Source organism: Alligator mississippiensis, chromosome 2 (assembly GCF_030867095.1).
Source record: "Alligator mississippiensis isolate rAllMis1 chromosome 2, rAllMis1, whole genome shotgun sequence".
NCBI lineage: Eukaryota > Metazoa > Chordata > Crocodylia > Alligatoridae > Alligator > Alligator mississippiensis.
Genome location: NC_081825.1, coordinates 254914257 through 254933941, shown reverse-complemented (window position 1 = coordinate 254933941; position 19685 = coordinate 254914257). Strand labels below are relative to the sequence as shown.

General features: G+C 39.8%; 1 protein-coding gene across 7 annotated transcripts in view; it reads right to left on the bottom strand.

Moving 5' to 3' along the window:
- The window catches only part of NPAS3 (neuronal PAS domain protein 3), an 874684-nt gene that overhangs the window by 747766 nt on the left and 107233 nt on the right, over nucleotides 1-19685 (bottom strand). For 3 of the 7 annotated variants that reach the window (XM_059723041.1, XM_059723042.1, XM_019488766.2), the window contains exon 2: nucleotides 15261-15350. The exons of 2 other annotated variants lie outside the window; for them this stretch is intronic. In XM_059723041.1, coding sequence (XP_059579024.1) covers nucleotides 15261-15350 — 90 coding nt within the window. Of the gene's footprint in view, nucleotides 1-15244; nucleotides 15351-19685 lie in introns of all 7 variants that reach the window. 2 more of the 7 variants (XM_059723045.1, XM_059723044.1) reach the window with 1 other exon arrangement.

Here is a 19685-nt window from a genome sequence, read left to right as displayed (position 1 = left end):
TTAAAACCTTTTATCACACCAACGATGCAGCACAACAAAAGGTATGAACATCTATTTGCTCAGCATTTGTGCTGCCATAAAAATTGTTATGGTGGCATAAATGTGACATCAGGCAACATTTGTTTCTACCCTGAGATTTGAGAGAGCAAGAACACCCAGCTAGAAGGAGCAGCCTGGGAGACAGCAGCACAGAAAATTCCCAAGAGTGCAGGCAGCATGGTAGGGCTGGAAGGCCAAAGAACTGGACAGAGACGCAGTCTATAGCTTCATATTTGTAAAAACTTCTCAAAAGGTAGTACTGCATTCCTGTTCACACAGAGAACTTGCTTAATTTTTTTTTTTTAATTTGAGGAACATCTATCTTAAAAGGAATAACTTCAACCACTCCAAATGTAAATTTAGTTCAGACTGAAGAAGCCTATTGCCACTACAAAATAGCTACCTAACAATCAACATCTTAATTATCAGTATACCATATATTTAGTAACATTGCTAGAGTTGTGTGTGAAACAAGATCTGTGTCACCTTGAATCAGAAGAGACCCATACTAAAGTGAAAAATATTACATTTTAAGCAAATTACTTAAACCCTAAATACATAGGCTTCAATTATGCTCCCTATGAAGGGGAAGAGACATAAAACTGTGCAAATAATGGATCTTTTAGTTCAGCAATCAAAACAAAATATCAGAAAGCAATTTTGTTCAGTGTCAATCCAAAAGCATTCTTTTATGAAACAGAGTAAACAAAAAATGGATTTCAATTATTTTGTTTAACAAAGTATTTTGCTTCACTTTTGGGGTTATTTTCTTCTCCTTTTTATTAGGGCTGACAAACAATTAAAAAATTAATCGCAATTAATTACAAGATTTTAAAAAAATCACCACCAACAGCACACAGCCCCAGCCCTGACCCCGGCTTGCCCTGTGTCTACTCCGGACTTGCCCTGGCCAGAACAGACCAGCCGGAACCTATGCAAACAGTCACAACCCTGGCCTGCCCCGTGCCTGCTGCAGACTCGCCTGCCCAAGCTGAGCAGTGGCAGCATCAGCTGGGCAGAAGCTGCTGCTCAGTGCAGAGGACAAGCAGCCATCCCACACCCTGCCCACCCCCCCCTCCCTCCCCCTCCCCCTCCCGGCTGCTGCCAGGCCCTTTTAGCTGCAGCCACCGAGAGCTGGACTGCTCTGCAACTCCTTTGCACTGCCACCGCTGCCCCACTGGGCAGCCCAAAGGCAGTGGGGACAGCAGCAGAGAGGAGCTGCAGGGCAGCCCAGTTGTGGGCTTTAGGGGGCTGCAGCAAGAAGGCCCCAGCAGCAGTGAAGGAGAGGGGCCACTTTTCCCCTGTGCCAAGTAGCAGTTTCTGCCTGGCTGCTGCTGTCACTGCTCAGCATAGGCAGGTGTGTCTGGAGCAGGCACAGGGCAAGATAGGGTTGGGGCTGGGTGCACGGGTTCCAGCTGATCCAGAGCTGGTCTACTCTGCTAGTCAAAATGATGTGTGTGATTAACACAATTAAAAAAATTAATGCATTAATTTGTTTTTGCATTAATCGCGTAAGTTAACTGCAATTAAATTGACAATCCTACTTTTTATTTACTTAGGTCAATTTCTAAACAGAAACACCATTTCAAAATAGAAAGTCAAAGCATTTAAGTATGAAAATGTCATTTTGAAAATGTTTATTTAAAAAAAATTACCTTCCTCCAGTTCTAAATGAGGCAATCAGTGACTAAATAGAATAATTTTAAGGCCATAATGCCATCTAGATATTGAAGGGGCCACCATTTAAAGCATTCCTTGACAATCTTGTAGCAAGCACTATTATCAATTGTAACCAGCCCAGTGAGTTGGAGTTTGTCCGTGCATGTCCAATTTGTGCAATAGTCTTCTGGGTCTGTTTCATCTCAGCCATTTTGAATTTTAGATTATGACTATCTCCAGAATTTTTTAAGAAATGTAGAGACCCTTTAACCTTTCATCCCGTCTCAGGTTCCTGTACAGAGGCAATAAGTCAATGATTCAAGATAGAAGAAAACAAAAATCCTTTTTGATAAAATTTTCATAGAACACAAAAATTATTAACTGATAAACAATAAGAACATGTTGGTTCTACAGAGCACATGGACTGCACAGTAAACAGCATAGTTTATATCAATATATGCATTTTAATACAGCTAAATGCAAGATCATACATCTATAGATTAAGGACACAGGTTCTACACACTGGATAAGGGACTGTATTTTGGAGTAGAGACTCAGAAAAGGCCATCTGGCCTATGATGAATAACTAACTGAACATTAGCTTTCAGGGAAACACAGTGGCTGAAACAACAAATGCAATTCTTGGATGCATAAGTAAGGGGCTACTGAGTAGAAGCAGAGAGGTGTTATAACCTCTACAGCATTTGGGGGCAGGGACTACTTTTTTGTTTTCTAGTGTGTCAACCACAACGGAGTCCTGGCTGATAGTTGGAGTCCATCAGAACCACTGCAATATAACAAGAAATACATAATAATGAATTTAACATCCACTGATTTAAAATTACTACTACAGCTCTGTATATGGGCTTAGTAAAACCACTAATAGAACTAGTTCACACTTGAAAAAGGATGTAAACAATGGCAAGGGGTTCAGAAGATAGTTACAAGTATGATTTGAGATCTGAAAAATCTACTTTACAGAGAGATACTAAAGTTCTATCTTGTTAGCTCAAAGACAAAAGGTAAGGGATAAATTGGTCATGGTCTATAAGTAGCTAAATGGGGAAAAAGTACTGTGACAGTAAAGGACTCTTTAATCTAGCAGGCAAAGGCATAACAAGAGTCTATGGACAGAATCTGAGGATAGACAAATTCAGACTAGAAATAAGATACACATTTTTAACCGTGAGGGTAATTAACCACATGGAAAACTTATCTATGATTCTGGTGGATTTTCTATCACCTGAAATCTTTAAATGAGGATTTTTTTTCTAAATTATATGCTTTGGCTCAGCCAGAAGTTATATGCTTGATGCAGGAACAGCCTGGTGAAATACCATATTTTCTCACATACAACATGCAACTTTCTCCCCGCAAACTATTTATTAAGTGAGGAAGCTGATTTTCTGCCATGCTTTGGAAGTACCCTAGTTCAGTTCCTGCTCCACAGTGAAAAAAAATCTTTTTTCCCCCTCATTTTGCTTATCAAGAAACAAGGTGGTATTACATTTGGGGCAATGGTGTATATCAGAAAATGCAGTAGTACTGTCTGTGTTATGTGAGAGTCAGACAAACTCAACCGTTGGCACTCTTTGCAGGAATGACCCACTTCAGGTCAAAGGTAGGAGGGCATTAGGACCCAGCCACCATCACTTATGTCCACAGCAGCATAGGGACAGCATTCACCACCAAACCCCCAACAAAGCTACCAAAGCCCCATATCAGATAAAATGGCTCTGTGAGCCTTAGGTCACTGACCCCTGGACTAGATTATTTTAATAGTCTCTTCAAGCCTTAAAATCTATGCATATGTATCGACAAAGGTATTTATATCAACCAGCATGGCACATGCCTCTTCTTCAAGTAACATATTCAAACTTAGGTGCACACACCAAGTATGTGCATAGTATTATACAACACAGGACTGGAAAAGACCTCACAAGGTCATCTATTCCAGACCCCTTGCTCAAGGCAGGATCATCCCTAACTAAACCATCCAGGCTAAGTTTCTGTCTAGTCATCTCTCAAAAACCTTCAGGGATTAAGATTCCACATTTTCTCTAAATATCCTGTTCCAATGCTTGACCACCCTCATAATAAGAAAGATCCTCCTCATCTCCAACCTAAATTTCCATTGCTCCTAATCCTGTCCCGTAGAGCCGCAGAGAAAAACCCATTTTCATCCTTTCTACAGTTGCCCTTCAGGTATTTGAAGAGTGTTATTAAACCCCAGCTCAGTCTTCTCTTCTCCAGACTAAGTAATCCTAACATTCTCAGCTTTTCCTCATAAGTCTTGCTTCTCAGGACCGTAATACCTCTTTTAAATCAGTTGGTAGGTATTTGAATTCTAACCTTCAACCAAAAGCCTATAAAAGATTCAGAGTAGTTATTTGACTCCAAGTTCTCACACGTGCTTCAGTGCAGGTGTTTTGCTAACTACTTCTATAAAAAAAAATCATAGGTGTTACTTTCAATCATGTAATGAAAATATACAATCTAGCGAAGAAAATTAATTTGTTTTCTTGCTCAATTATGTTGTCCATGAGTGTTATTTTTGGTCTCTTTGGCAATAATATTACTTGATTTTGAAAAGGTGATAGTCATTGAAAAGGGTAAGGAAAAAGTGAAATCTTGCTGAGTGCAGAAGAGCAACTCTATAACAGATCATTTGAATTGATCTTTCCATTTCAGCAGGGCTAGGAAAAGGGAAGGGATGGGGTGAGTATAAAAGAAAAGAATCCTGACATGGAAATGCAACACAGAAACAATTTAGGCAAACAACTAGCAGACATCCCCTTATAGAGAATCAACAGACAATAAAATTCTAGCCAAACGGAAAGCCCAGAATTTGGAGACCGCACCAGTTTGAAATAACATTCACAGCAAGGGATAGGTACGGTTTAGTAGTTGCTACACCAGTCATTCAGACTAACTCACTGCAAAATTGTCTCAGGATAGATAATACAATTAAACACTGTGGAGCTTATATAAACCCTCAACATTTCTTATTGAACTATAAGCCATATTGGTTCTCATGTTACAATAAGAACAAACTGTTCAATGCTGGCAAATCTGGGAACTCTTAATCATTTACTTTTAATCATTTAGAGAGAGGAAGCTTTAGGTAACATTTTAGATTTATATTCTTCAGTATACAAGATGGCACTGATCTGTCACAGTACAATTTTAATACCAGTACAATTTTAATACCAGTACAATGTCACAGTACAATTTTAATACCCTCATTCATGGAGGGAGTTAACACCACTTTACTTTATATTTAGATACCAATTATATTGCCTCTTATAGAGGGATGACATATTGAAATAGTGCTTTCCCAAAAACCATCAGACACTGGATGTTCAACCTGGGCAACTCTGAGCATGGGTAAATGTCTGACTGGTCATTAGTCATTTTGAGATAGTAGACGGGGTATACAGCAAGGCAATTAGCTATGTTAGTCTCAAGTCAGGCAGAAGGCAGGGTAAATATGCACATTACAGACTAACTAACTAAGATATACAGAGAGCATAAGCTTTTGTGAACTCAAGCTTACTGCACCAGATACTGTGAAAGGACAAGTATAGAGCAATGTATAAAGTAGAGTGCATGGTCTGAATACTAAAGGTGGGAAGTTGAAAGGTAGAGGAAGGAGGAATGCTGTTAGAGGCCTACAAATAAAAACCCATAGTAACAACAGGGGAAAAAAGTTAGTTCAGATAATGAGATAAGAATCCACAGTCCCTATTTAAACCATATTTAACACCACCCAGTTTGTGGATTTCTTGTTCCACAATACCCTGTTCAAACTGTTTGTTTTTTAATTTTGCTGCCTGTGAAAAGCAATCCTGAGATCAGCGATGGATTGTCCAGAGAGATTAAAGTGTTCTGTAACAGGCCTTCATGGCTTTCTGCTGCTGATGTCAGAACAGTGTTAATTTATACTTACATACAGAGATCACCCCATCTGTCTGATGTAGACAGCAAAGGGGCACTGTAACCAGGTGATGGTGTATATGACATTGATATATTCACAGGTGAATAAGCCTTAGATATTCTACACCTTGGGTGCATCTACATGTGCACTTTACTGTGAAGTTGACTAATTAGCTCTGCAGTAAAATGTCACTGTCTACACATGTGCCAGTATTAGGGTACAGGGGTTTAGGTTGTAGCCATGTTGGTCTAAGGATATAGGCAGACAAGGTTCCTTGGGTGAATTTGATATCTTTTATTAGACCAACCCAAATGCTTGGAGAATAGTTGTTAAGCAAGCTTTCGGGTTCACAAACCCTTCGTCAGGCTAAGGACGCTGCAGCAGTTGCTGCGTGCTCTTGTACAGTAAATTAATTAAATCCAACATAGGATAGCAATGTCGGGGACAGTACTATCCTATGGTGGAGTAATTACGTGTACTGAAATGCACATGTAGTAGACGGTGACAGGGGATGGTTGGGGCACAAAGATGCTAAAGTGCGTGGGCTGCCTGCTGTCTGGCCCTGCAGTTTAGCACCTTCATGCCCTAGGCAGCCCCTCCACCGCCAACACTGCCACCTGGAGCCTGGGGCTGATCCCCCAAACCCTTGCCAGCCCAGGACTGCTCTGCCCCAGATAAATTACTGAGGTCCTGGGCACACATGCAGATCACCCTAATGGCACATATAGATGCACCCCCTGTTAGTCAGTCAAGTAAAGATGTGGTCTGCACTGATGTGGGGCACAGCAGGCATTTGGGTCCATTGCAGGTCCTGCTGCCTTGGTGAGGATGGGAGTTGGTCAGTCAATTTGAGACCAACTATTTGAAGTTGTGGGGGGGTTTCTGTAAGCCAGGACAGGTTCGTCCCCCATGCCTATCATGAAACCCTTATGCTTTTTCCAGGAGGGTTTGGAGGTCCTTAATGATGTATCTGAGGTGTACAGGTTGGCAGCTGTAGATGACAACCAGAGGGATTCTGTTGTCCTTGTCCCAGGGTTGGTTTTATGGAAGGTCAGATCAAGATCCGAGTCTAGCTTTGTTAATTTGAGTGACTACAGTTTTGGTATTCTATTTTACTTGTAGGAATCCCTGCTCCATGTCCTGAAGATGTTCATCCTGATTGGTGGGATCAGAGCAGATATAACTGTAATGTAGTGCTTGGCTGCAGACAGTGTATCTACTGATGTGCTTAGGGTGAAAGCTGGAGGTGTGAAGGTAGCTTTGCTAGTTGGGTGATTTCTGATACAATGTGGTGGTGATATGGCTATTCAAAAAATTATCTATTTAACCTCCTCTAATTCTGCCAGTTAACTGGTTAACTGATAGCACAGCAGTTTGGACACAACTGCTGCTGGGAGCCACTCCTGGGGCCCTCTGGCAGGGGCAGGGAGAGGTTGTAGGGAGGGGAAGACGGTGGTGACAAGCTCAGCAAGACAACACAGCCCATATGAAGCCTGGTGCTAGGAGGGAGGGAGCACCTGTGAACAAGACGCTAATTGCTTAATTGTTGAGTCATTAGGCCGCCTGCTGCTTTCTTCTTTAACCTCATAGGCTATGGGTAATAGTCCTCCTTGCCCCTCCCCATGCCCTCCTTCCTACTGACTGCTCTGCTGCCTTCTGGTTCCTGTTGGACACTGCATGGCTTCCCTTCTCCCCTTCCCTGCCAGACTGCACTCCAGCCTGCACTAAACAAGAAGTGGTTATCACTAGACTTACTGCAAACCTACTGCACCCCTAATCACAAACCTGTCTTCACTGTATAGTTAACCCCATATTTTACACAAATTTAGCCCTACCCTCCCTTCTATCTCCATCCTTCCAATAGAAAAATCTGTAATCTGGTTTGAAGGTGTTTTAATTTCTCAGTTTACAGTTCAACACAGACGAGTTTGGTGTAGTCAGAATGAAGATCTGGTTTCCCCTGGGCTAGAACCCACCCTGTAAGTAGCAAGGATGTACGCAAAAATTGCCTGAATGATGATAGTCCTCAAATACTCTTCCCGCAATTCTCACAAAGGAAAACCAGGTTCTCCTGCAACCCATGCAACTAACTTAGAAAGAATTATAAAGTATCTCTGCACACAAAAACAAAAAACAAAACAGAATACAACCTCAGACAGTTAAAGGCAAATGTAGTAGCAATGAGGAAACATTCACTGTACTGAATTCACTGGGTAGGAGCTTTCCTGGGGAAAGATGCTATTTCCCTACTCTGGGTATCAGGGGGCTCACACCCAGATGTCAATGACCTGGTTTAGTTATTTAGTGAAGACATACCCCTGGAGGCTTGCTTTCCTTTTAGGAAGACCTCTGCAAAAAAATATCCAAAAATTACTTATCTGATGTGCACTGGTGAAGATGACCACCTCTTTGGCGCTCCAGACCGACGTTGGCAAGACTGAAGTGACGAGGAGCACTGCAGACTGTTCAGTGACTCCAAGGATCTATTTAAAATGGTCTTCCACTCCCTTAAAATGTCCCCTCTCCTGTATTATCTGAGAGAAGGCATAAACTTCCTGTATTATCTGGCAATTCTGCTACTGCCTTGCCCATCAGTTCCCCAAATAAATTTCTACTTCAATAGTTACAGGCTGCCAGAAACTGTTAGCCTGTGCATTTTCTTGCAGACACCTGAGGAGCAATTTACCTGCAGGGGGAGGGGAAAGAGTTTGCATACTGTGGGAATTTATAAGTGTGAGAAGAATGATCTCTGACAGCATGTCTGTCCAAACTACTAGATCTTCTGGGAAAAGGACTTCATTTGCTGGACCAAAGTCTCTTGCAGGAGAAAGGAGAAATATGGAAAGTCTCTTGTAAAAGTTAAAATAATGAGAATTCATATACCTGTCTCCGACTTTCCTCTGCATTGTTCTATGCACATTTCTCTGACTCACAAAGGAATAAAAGATAATATCATCTTATTTCTGGGATTCATAAGAAATTTTCTTTTGCAGACCTCCATTCCTCATTTTCTTTACACCATCTTAACTCCGGAAGGCATGGAAAGTCTTCTGTACTGGAAGCTCTTTTGCACTACATCTTATGAAAAAAGTGACTTTGGGTCCCAAGTTTCTCCGGATGAAGAGAAGGAACAAGCTCTCAAGAAAGATCCTATTCTTCCAACATCCATTAGAAGATGACTTCTCTAGTGGCCATCAGGCTATTCCTTTTCTGCCCTGGTGGTGCCTGGGGATATAATGCTAAAATGGGAGGTGAGAAGGGAGAAAGAATGAAATGCGTTGAATAGGAGATTAGTAGAGCTAAAGAAGTGAGGCTCACATGCAATTAGTAAATATCACTGGTGCTAGAGCTGAGATTCTTGTCCTCTCTTTATGCTTTTTTTTTTTTAAACCAAGAGACAGAACAGGGCTGTACTACCATCAGTGACTGAGGTAGACTGCCACTTGGGTACCTTTCCCTGTATGATGGAAGCACAGAGATGAGAGAACTATTAATGACTAGCCATACTCCCTTTACAGCAGGATAGGCAAAATGCGACCCGCGGGCTGGATGCGGCCCGCCAAGCCATTCCATCCGGCCTGCAGGACCCCTAAAAAATTTAGAAAATTTTCTGTCATGCAGCCCTGGATGGCTTGCCAAAACTCAGTAAGTGGCCCTCTGCCCAAAATAATTGCCTGCCCCTGCTTTACAGTCTAGTAGGGCATGTTTACATGGCAATGAAGGTGTAATTTTAGTACTGACAGGCATACCTTTGCTACCTTCAATGTAGCTTGCACAGGTAACAAAAGGAGTGAAGACAGGGGAGCACATATTCAGACTACATTAGAATCTAAGAGAATAGCCCAGGTCCCCAGTGGGCTTGCAGAGCCCATATTTAAGTCCATACCACCATGTTTTCACTCTTGTTGTTACTAGCTAGATTAGAGATTCAGAAGAGGTCTCCAAAGGCTCTTTCTCTGCAACTGTCCATATTCTAAAGCAGGGATGGGGACACTGCTCCAGACAGAGTTCCCAGGAATGACCTGCAGCTACACAAGAAAACCATCTCCACTATATGCCCTGACGGATGCAGAGGAATCAATGCAGGTCAATAGCCTGGTATTTTTTCCAGGGTACCTACTACAAAGATAAGCAGAAGTATCCAGTGTTGCTATTTACCTGCAATACTGATTTCTGTGCTGGTTAGTAGGGGCATCAAACACTGAAACCATGTTTTATTTTGTCAGACTTCAGCACATACCAGACAGTGAATTTTTTTATTACTATCTGTGGCCTTTGGCATCCAAAGAAACCAGCCAATGATATGCTCTACCCAATTTGGGCTGTTTCTTAGAAAAACAGTTACCCATTGTTTTCCTGGCTTTGTCAGCCATGCAGAACTCCATACAGGTAAATAAGGGTTCAAGCCACTAAAATCTCAGGGAAAAAGAAGAAAAGGCTCTCTACCTGACAAAAAAGGTCAAACACTGGTTAAGTACTGTACAATGATTCTACGGTTGAACAGGGAAAGGAGATTTTTGATACATTTGGTTTGGTTTTGGCTTCATTTTCTATTCTGTAGCAACAGAATCTAAAACTGCTTGCCTGCAGCTGTGGAGATGGAACAACATCGAAGTGTTCTAGGGGCTGTGCCAGACCAAACCCTTTCCTGCCAGTGACTGACAGCCCAGTGTTGTCTCTAAAGAAGCAGACAGGCTGAAAACCCACTATAAACAGGTCTCTGAACCCTAGCATGACAGAAAAATGTAAAACATCTCTGACTCCTACAATATGGGTTCTGTACTCTTTTGGCCACTGACACTTCCTGAGACACAAAAGTCTGGCGTCTAACCCTGATCCTAGAATAGTTGTGAATGGAGGAACATATTGGCACTATGTTGGTTTGCAGTCCCTGAAAGTTCTTTTAAAAGTGTGTTTTTAACAAACTAAAATTGTCAGAATTGAGTTCTAGTAAAAGGTTTGTTTAAATGAATATCACATGATGCTAAAGTACTTACCCAAATCCAAGATTACTCTGAATTCAAGACAATTCCCCAATAATTAGATTTTATTATACTTTTCCATGAATCGAATCTAATTATTGGAGGGTTGTCTTAAATTCATCCCATCACTGCAGTGGGGAAAGCAGAGGCAGAGGGGCAGGCAGTAGGGAGACAGGTAGTGGGGGGGGAGCAGCTGGCAGGAGAATCAAGCACTCTGACACCTGCACCTAACCCCACCCCACTTGAGCACCTGGTGCCCCCCCTGCAGTGTTCAAATCTCCAGCACTTGCCACTGCCTGGTCCCCCCATGCCTGTGCTCCATGTGGTACCTGCTCCCCACCCCCTGCCACAATGTAGTACCTGCACCCCCTGGTGCCTCCCCCACTTCCTTCCCCACATCCCTGCTGCCACTACCTTCAGTTATAGTCCCAGCTCCAGGCCCATTTCAACTTGGGAAAAGGAGCATATCCTGGCTCAGGTCCCTGCCCAGCCATGCAGCGGTGGTTGCAGGGGTGGCAGCTCTGGCCTTAGGACTGGGTCTGTGCTGGACATAAGGAACATGTATGGGGGGGCACAGGTCCTCCCCAGATTTCTGCGCCAACAGTGGGGTGTGGGGCTGCAGCCAGCCGGAGGCAGGGCTAAACAGCAGCGGGGGTGGCGACACGATTTCAGCACCAACAGTGGGGTGCAGGGCTGTAGCCTGGCTAGAGCAAGCACCCAGCAGCAGTGGTGGCAGTAGAGAGTTATGCCCCCACACACTGTCAACACTTACATGTCCTCTATGGTGCTAGGGTTGGAGCTGCCACCACCACCACTGAGCTGAAGCAGGGCCAGAGCCACGATGGAGGGTAAACAGCAATGAGACAGAGTCAGCACAGGGGGCAGCACATGGAGCCAAGTAAATACGGTACATTATGATGTTACAGCACAACATTCCATTCTGATGGGCAGCAGGAACTAACTCTAGCATACAGAACTAATTATTCCACTTCATCTAGACGGAACATTCAGTGACATCAACTGGACTAATGTCTACATGGATCGCAGGCAGCATACAGTAGTCACTGTTAGTCACTATGTTATTGTAGGGCTTGCCACATTCCTTGGGAATACCACGGTAATTTTAATGATCACTGTACGGATCAACTCCTCTCAGAAATTTGTGCTGCAACATATTTTTCACAAAATTAGTTCGTATATTTATCACCCCAAGCCTTCAAATAGTCACACTGTTACATTTTACAAAGCCCAAAATGAGCTGGTACCAATAAAAAAAATATATAGGGAAAAGGGCAGTAAGAAGTCCACATACACCCTAGCACTAGAATTAGATTAAATAAGAATATTCTACATATTTACTATACAGAGAGCTCTTACACAAATAATCGGGTGAGCATGCATACTCTATGATATACATAGGGACTTTAACAAATATGATATTGTGTGTATGTAAAGGCTACATCCTTTTTCAATAAACTCCTGCAAGAAATACCGGTGCCTTTAGACTTGTGAATGCTATGACTTAGTAGAAAATGCATTCTTGTTTCTTGTGAAGTGTAAACTTTACAAAGATAAGGACTATGACATTCTTTTTCTTTTGGAGCTGAAAACAATCTTTTTACATTATTAAGTTCTGTTTCTGGTCCTGTTGTATTTTCAATTAGCCCTTAGGATTCTTGTCTCTTTAAGAATACGCAATAATATTGGTTCCTGATAACTCAACAGCACCCACCACAGCAAGATACTGTTGTGATTAGAAGGCAATTCATAAACAAAGACTGGCTCCCATATAGCTGTGGACAGCTAGTGGCTTTGACCTGTCCTAACGCACCCATACTCCTTCCCAAATTTGCTTCTCCTGAATGCTAAAAAGTTGAAGGTTGTGTAAGAGTAAGGGAAGTAGCCATTGTTCCACCTCTGGCAGCACTTCTGGTTCTATACAGGCAACCTAATGAACAGAATCAAGCAGGCCTACAAAAAATAATCACACTCCAAAAGTGAGATATATTTAGCAATATAAATTTAACCGAATAACACCAGTAAATATGACAATGGAAGGCTTTTACAATGTTTATGAAGGCAACTTCAAATAGAGTTCTGCGAATAGCCAGATTTTACAGGCAGGTCTACGCTGCATGCAAAGGTGCGACTGAAGCTTATGCTGACATTCTCAAACTAGCTTCTGTCTACTGATGGCTGCACAGAACTTAGTGAGCGCTAATAACAGAAAGATTTACTCAGCTTCCCAGGTGGGTTTTACAGCTCATGCTGAGTTCTGTGATCCTGCAGCTGAAGTGCTCTCAGCATCCAAGCTAGCTAGTTTAGGCAGATCTACATGAGCTGCACTCATATCAAGGGCTGCAGTATGCAGACAAACTGTATGGCACAAAGTGTATATAGTGTTAAAAGTTCATTCAGCTTGTATTATTCAGGTTTATACTTCAGAAAAGGACAAACAAATTAAGCTTAATATTTTTTGTGTCATTTTTACTGAGGATTTTCACTAATGTTAAACTTTAGCATAACTGGCAACAGACTGCTATAGCATTTGAAAAAAATAATCACCTGTGTTAACAATGAAAAAATTCAAAGTAACCATGCACAAAAGTTAAACACACTGTACATTAATACAATAGGATCAAAACATTAAAGAAACATTAGTATTAGTATACAGAGAAATATCATATATCAAACATGTTTTGAGAAGAATATAAGTGGCATTGTGTGATTTTTTTTTAATAATGTTGATAATCAACTTCAGATAAACTGAAAAAAAATCAATATACCAATGACTTTCAACAAAAATCAAGGTTTAGGAAATTATCTTCTTTTTAATTCCTTTTTTGCTAATACATGCCTAAATTTACCCTTAATACTTTTTACTTGTGATCATAGATTTACCTATTTTAACTATGCTGACCACAAATTGTATCTGTTATTAAAAACACTGCCTGTGAAAGTATCTGTAAGAGTCTGTCAGTTTGGAACTGTAAAGCCATCATTGTGCTTGCAATCCACAACAAAGTTGGTTTGGCTACTATCCACTACTATATGCCAAGTTTCTGCATCTCCATAGCAAGAGGTTCAAAAGACAGAAAGATGTTTTTGTTGGCAAGTCAACACTGAACTTAATGCATAAACAATTTAATAAGAATTCATGGTTACTGAACTGGGGTGTAACAGCAACATAAAACAACTGCTCAAAGAAAATTCCAATGTATCCTTTTACAAGTCACTTTTTAAAAATGATCTTGACTCAAACTATACTACTGTCACAGATTAAATGTGTATAAAATAATCAAAGTTTCAAAAAGCTGCCCACAGGATTATTGATACATTAATAGAATACAGGAATAAAAAGAAAACTTTAATTTCAAAAGAGAAAAAAGCAAAAAAACCATTTAGAGACGACCCAAATGTAAATCTGACTCCCATTTCTTCTCACTGAGGAAAGTGATACTCATTCCAAACATCTCTTTTGTTCTGCTCTTAAAAACTGTAATTGTACTATGTCTACTCCTCTGATCAACTTCTACTGCTGGGGTGGTTTCCCAATCCCTAAATAGATTCAGTAAACTAACAGCAGGCAATGGAATTAACTGAGAAGGGGAACAGAATATGAATTGAAAAATAGCAATGAGTATTGTTGCCCTGCCAAGGAAAGATTTAGCTGCAATGTAAACACTATTTTTTCTAGAAAATAAGTTCTTTTGAGAAAATTAAATCAGCTATATGCAAAATGATGATGAAAACAATGCAATATGATTGAGAATAGGAATATAGTTAGAATCTAAAAAATAAACATTAAGGGATAGAGAACAGTTTGATAACCCAATAAAAACAACAGAAAATTGGTAATGCATTTGCAATATTTTGATGCAAAATCAGCTATAATATAGTTGTCAAATATCATATATTTCTCAATTCTTACTGGAAATGTACTATTGAAACCAATCATGAAAAAACAATCTTTACTATAGTGAAAAAAAAAAACTTTGCTGAGTGTAAATGTAATAAAAGTCATGTTACATTTGCCTGCCCATATCTATAGCACTTTCATCAGAAGCACATTCTGTAGTTACTCACAAAGGCAGGTACTGTTAGGCAAGGGACAAAGGCAAAAGACTGCAAAGCAAGAGGACTCAACTTCAATTTAACTGTCCTGTAAGGTACATACTAATTAGTTGCAAAGCTATGAAATCCTAGCTAGCATGTTAAGTCTGCTACATGACAGTATAATTTGACTTCTTAAAGGATTATGCAAATTACAACTCATCATTCCATTACATGACTGAAAAAAAGTGACAGCTAATTTATACATAACACACCTTTCAAATCCCTAAGATGTGAAGCACCTGTGCAATATATTTTGCCTAGATTTTCTGGTGTATAAGTTCTTATTTATTGCAATATACAGAAGCATACCTAAGAGATTTAATAAAGCCATAAGGTTTTTTATTTGCTTTTTAACTTTTAGAGCACAGTTCCAAAGAATTAAAAAACATATTTCTGTCCCTGCTTTAAAGGTTTTTCATTTAAGTAGAAGTATAAGATTTTAATACATGTTTAATTTCTGAATAGTGGGAGAGCACGAGCACTAAATGCACGAGCTAGAGGTAAGACTCACACAGATTTCAACATACTTCTGGTAGGTAGATTCACAGTAGATTCCGTCATATCTGTAGATTTTCCTACATTCTGATTGGTTGGGTAGAGGATGCTGGACAGTTATTCTGTAGAGGTATCAAAAACAGATATACATGACTAGAGATTCTCTACAGGTAACTGTAATGCAGGACAATAAGTATGCTGGTTTGTTTTTTTTTTACATCTTTGCATAATTGAATTGTGCATATATATCCAGTAGTTTCTATATTTTTAATTTTGCGACAAATGCAAACTAAACTTCAGTTCTCTATAAGCGCAATGTTCCACTCCTCAAACCAATGAAAGTAGAAGAGGTAGCAAATTGATGTACTACTAAGCAGAATGCATACTTTGCCCATTTCTTGTTAATAAACTACTACTAATTTAATTGTCACAATTTGCTCACTATTCTGCAGCCCTTACTCAGGCAGTTATGGGAGTTATACGTGAGTAAGGACTGAAAATTTGAGATCCTAAGCTTGCTACTATTCAATTCAATAGCAAATCAAATCTCCCATTAACTTCAGCAGCACAGGATCAGAGGCAGAGCAGCACTGAGGCCTAACAGTAAAGGTTTTGAGCACATTAGCAGCACTGTCTCCAACTTCTATTCATTTCAAGATGCTTGGTGTAGGTGCTTGGGAAGTGCCCAGAACCTTGTCATATCCGCTCTTAAACCTCAAAAAGACTCAAATAAGCCTTTACAAGCCCCCTAACAGGGGGTCATAATTGGATTATAGAAGTTAGTCTGGTTTAAAAAAAATACTTGGCCAATTGCACATAATAGTATGCATCTGATCATTTCTGTCACTTTTCTGATACAAAAATGAGTATTATGTGTTTTTCTGTCCACCTCTCACTAACATTTCCCTGCCCCCCCCCCCACCCTTTTCCATTTTCAAGGACACAAAAATAATTTTTATAATTTTCAACAACATTTTCATCTATATAGAATTTTTGAGGATCAATATCCGAATGCCAATCCTGAAACTGAAATTTATCTATTCACAATATTTGTTTCAATGGAAAATCAATTATGGATCTCGCAGAAATACTGGTTATAATGCAGAAACCCAGGCAGAGTGACGGAAGCTCTGAAAGTTCTGCGCTGTGGAAACTGGGGTCTAGATCCACACTGGGAACTGGGCATTGTGACACTCAGCATCACAATGGCTAACTTTTTGATCCTTGGAATGGCCTGGATCCCAGAATGCAAACCACAGCCCTGAGTTAGGTGCCCAAGTTCCCTGAACAACTCATGAGGAGAACCAGGAATCTCAGAATGGGCTTCACGACAGCCAGAAGGGTGAATAGAAGGTCTCCTAAACTGGCCAACAAAATCTACTGAAAAGAGGGATGTATACACACTTAAATGTGGATTGCAGACCGTGGCCACTGTCACATGGGAAATCCCAGCCCAACTGTCTCTCCTAAACTTATATGTCCAAGTCATCCATTTCCAATATGAACCAGTGGCCACTCCTTTCTTTAAAACCCAACTTGAAGAGGAGGAGGTTAAAGTTTGCCCCTGGGATATGCATTGTATATGCACCTACCTTAAGTTGTGGATTCTATTCCGGAAGCCAAGCATGCAAATCCCTTTGTGGATCTAGCCATTATTCAATATTACATAATAGTTCTGATGAGAGAGATTTCTCTCCTTGTTGTCCCCAGCTATTTAAAAAAACAACAACCCAACGAAATAAGGAATATGCACATCCAAAAACATTTGGTCAACTTACACATCAACATAAATGCTTTGCAATCCCACTGTCCTCGCTGAGACTGCATGGCATCAAAATGAGCATGGAAACTGTCCCACTATGTTTAAATTGTATGAGAAACATTCCTGAGATGCTGCAGAATACATTTTCAAGCCGAAACCAGGTTTTTAGCCATGCAAACACCCAGGGCAATGCTTTGAAAAAGTATTCTGAATGTTCTTGTATGATGTTTGTCTCTTATTGTTAAGGTTCATTTTAAAATCTTAATTGCACTGCATAAATTAAATTCAATATTGAACACAAACTGTGTATTTAATGTAGGTAGTTATAGGATGCCCGTTGTGGTATCTGCATGCCCTGTGTTACTACTGCTACTTTCTCATTTCATAAACTTACATTTAAATGACAAACTAGAAACTGATAATTAGTAGAATGTGGGTCAGAAATGGGTCAGAAATAAGGACTACCTGTTAAAGAGAACCATTCAGCACTCCTTACTCAGGCTGATCTCCCAGTGAATCCAGTTAAAGTAAATAGTAAGTAAAGACCGCTGATTGGCTTGAGGCAGTTTTTTCTGGACAGTCATTCCCAAATTTTATCTCTAAAAATGATTTTTAGACAATCTTCCCCACATTAATTTTGCTAACTTGTTCTTTAGCACATTAGGTTAGCAGGGTTCCACATAAAAAAAATTGATTTTGCCCAAGATAAAACTGTATATTGGCTATTTACTCTGGGTACTATATATTCCTGTTCTATTTTATGCTATCAAATTGATTTCTTGTATTTTTCTCTGTATTAAAAATTAAAGGGCTGAAGTATATTTGAGTCTGATCAATTTGCAGTGGTTAGCTCAACCGAATTTTAGCCAGGCTCTGAATGGTACAGAAAACAAACCCACCCCTTCCCATGTAAGCTTTTGGACAGAGTAAAACCTGCCATTTTACTCATGATAGTAAAAGGTTAAAATGAAATTTTACTTTTGGCAATCCACGCTGCCCTTGTAAGCACAGCTACCATGGAAGGTCATTTTGCAAGGAAGCTGCCAGAAACACACTGGACAAGATGCTTAAAAAAAAATCAAAGCAAACATCACAATTTACCTGATGGGTTATAGTCTTCTTTCTTTGCTACAAGCGGGGTCCAGCCCCTCACCTGCTTTTGTTGTACACTTTCACTAAAAAGTTCAAATGTACCCTCTGAAATGTGAAATGATTATAAACTGCTGTGTTTGCACATCCTCAGCCCATCGCAATCTCTGTGTCACTTAAACTATAGATGGACTCACCATACAACTTGAGGTAGAACTTAAAGTGCATTTACATACATGTGAAATGTGTAAGCTATGACTAATTTTAACTCACAGGGCAGAATTTAAATAATTAGTTACAAGAAGTCAAACTAAGGGAAAAAAGGAGGAAAGAGATGGTTAGAGGCAGAGTAGTAAATTGTTCCATTTTTGCAGGTAATCTAAATGCAAACTAGAAGCAACTTATCATGAGAATGGATTTTCCACCATCTGGTCAAATAACAGGGGATTTGTCTAGTGGCAAGCAAAGAATGGAATGATGTGAGAAAGATTAGCGGGCAAGTCCTACAGTTGGCTAAAATGTATTTTGTGCAAACAAGAACAGATGACGCCTTAACAATTACACCTGTCAAAAACTCCAGAAAGCAATCCATCTCTGAACAGCCCAGTTGAAAACAGGCTAGTTCATAACAAAATGAATTTTTTTAAACAATTGCCAGCCATAACAGTTTGATGCATGACAAGCTGAGGAAGTCGCTTTCCATGTTCAGCTGAAACCTTAACTAACTGGACCCTGGTTTTCTATGATAAGTAAGATATTAAGTTACAAAATAAAATCTTTGTTGAAGTAATGCAAATAGCTAACAAGCTCATGAAAGCAAGAAAACTCAGAGTTAAGGCTCATACCTTAGGCATAGATTCTAACTTTAACATACTCTATGCAAATGTGTACAGTGCATGTAGGGGTCAAATTTAGCACTGGTTAGCACTTGGCTGGCAGGTCTCACTACTAATCAAAGCAGTTCCTAGAATTGTAGTTCTTTCAAAGTGCAGTTCTGGAGCCTTAAAATTACACGTGTCCTATAGGGAGAATTCCATTGAGTAATCAAGTTCCCATAGAAAAGACACCTGCTTCCTGCAGGACAGATGAAATTTTAAGGTACAACACCATATTCTATTAATTCCAAGGTGGTTTTTTTAGTAGCCCAGACTGTATGTATTACTACTTATTATCAGCCAATTTCAAGGTTTATTTAAATATTCTACTTTTTAGTCATTATATTTCATTATGAAAAGTAGTCCTAATTCTCTTCCAAATTTTTAATTCATTTTTCCTGGACCAGTATTTAGTGCTCTATTTTTCTCTAGTGTTTAGCTATAGTTACCTGCTTCAGTAGGGAATTTATCAAAAACATTTAACTGAAGATTTTTTGTAGGCTAACTACAGGACATTCAGGGGAATGAGTTAGTATCCATCATTAAGTATATTATAACTACTTGAGCAAATGTTTAAAAATATGGCACAAATACACTTAAATTCCCATTTCTTGCCAGTCTGGCTTTGACTTAAGCCCTCAAAAGATCTAAGTGAAGTAATTTTTAAGTGGTGATTTATCTATAAATCAGGTGATTTATTTATAAATAATTTATAAATAAATTTATAAATT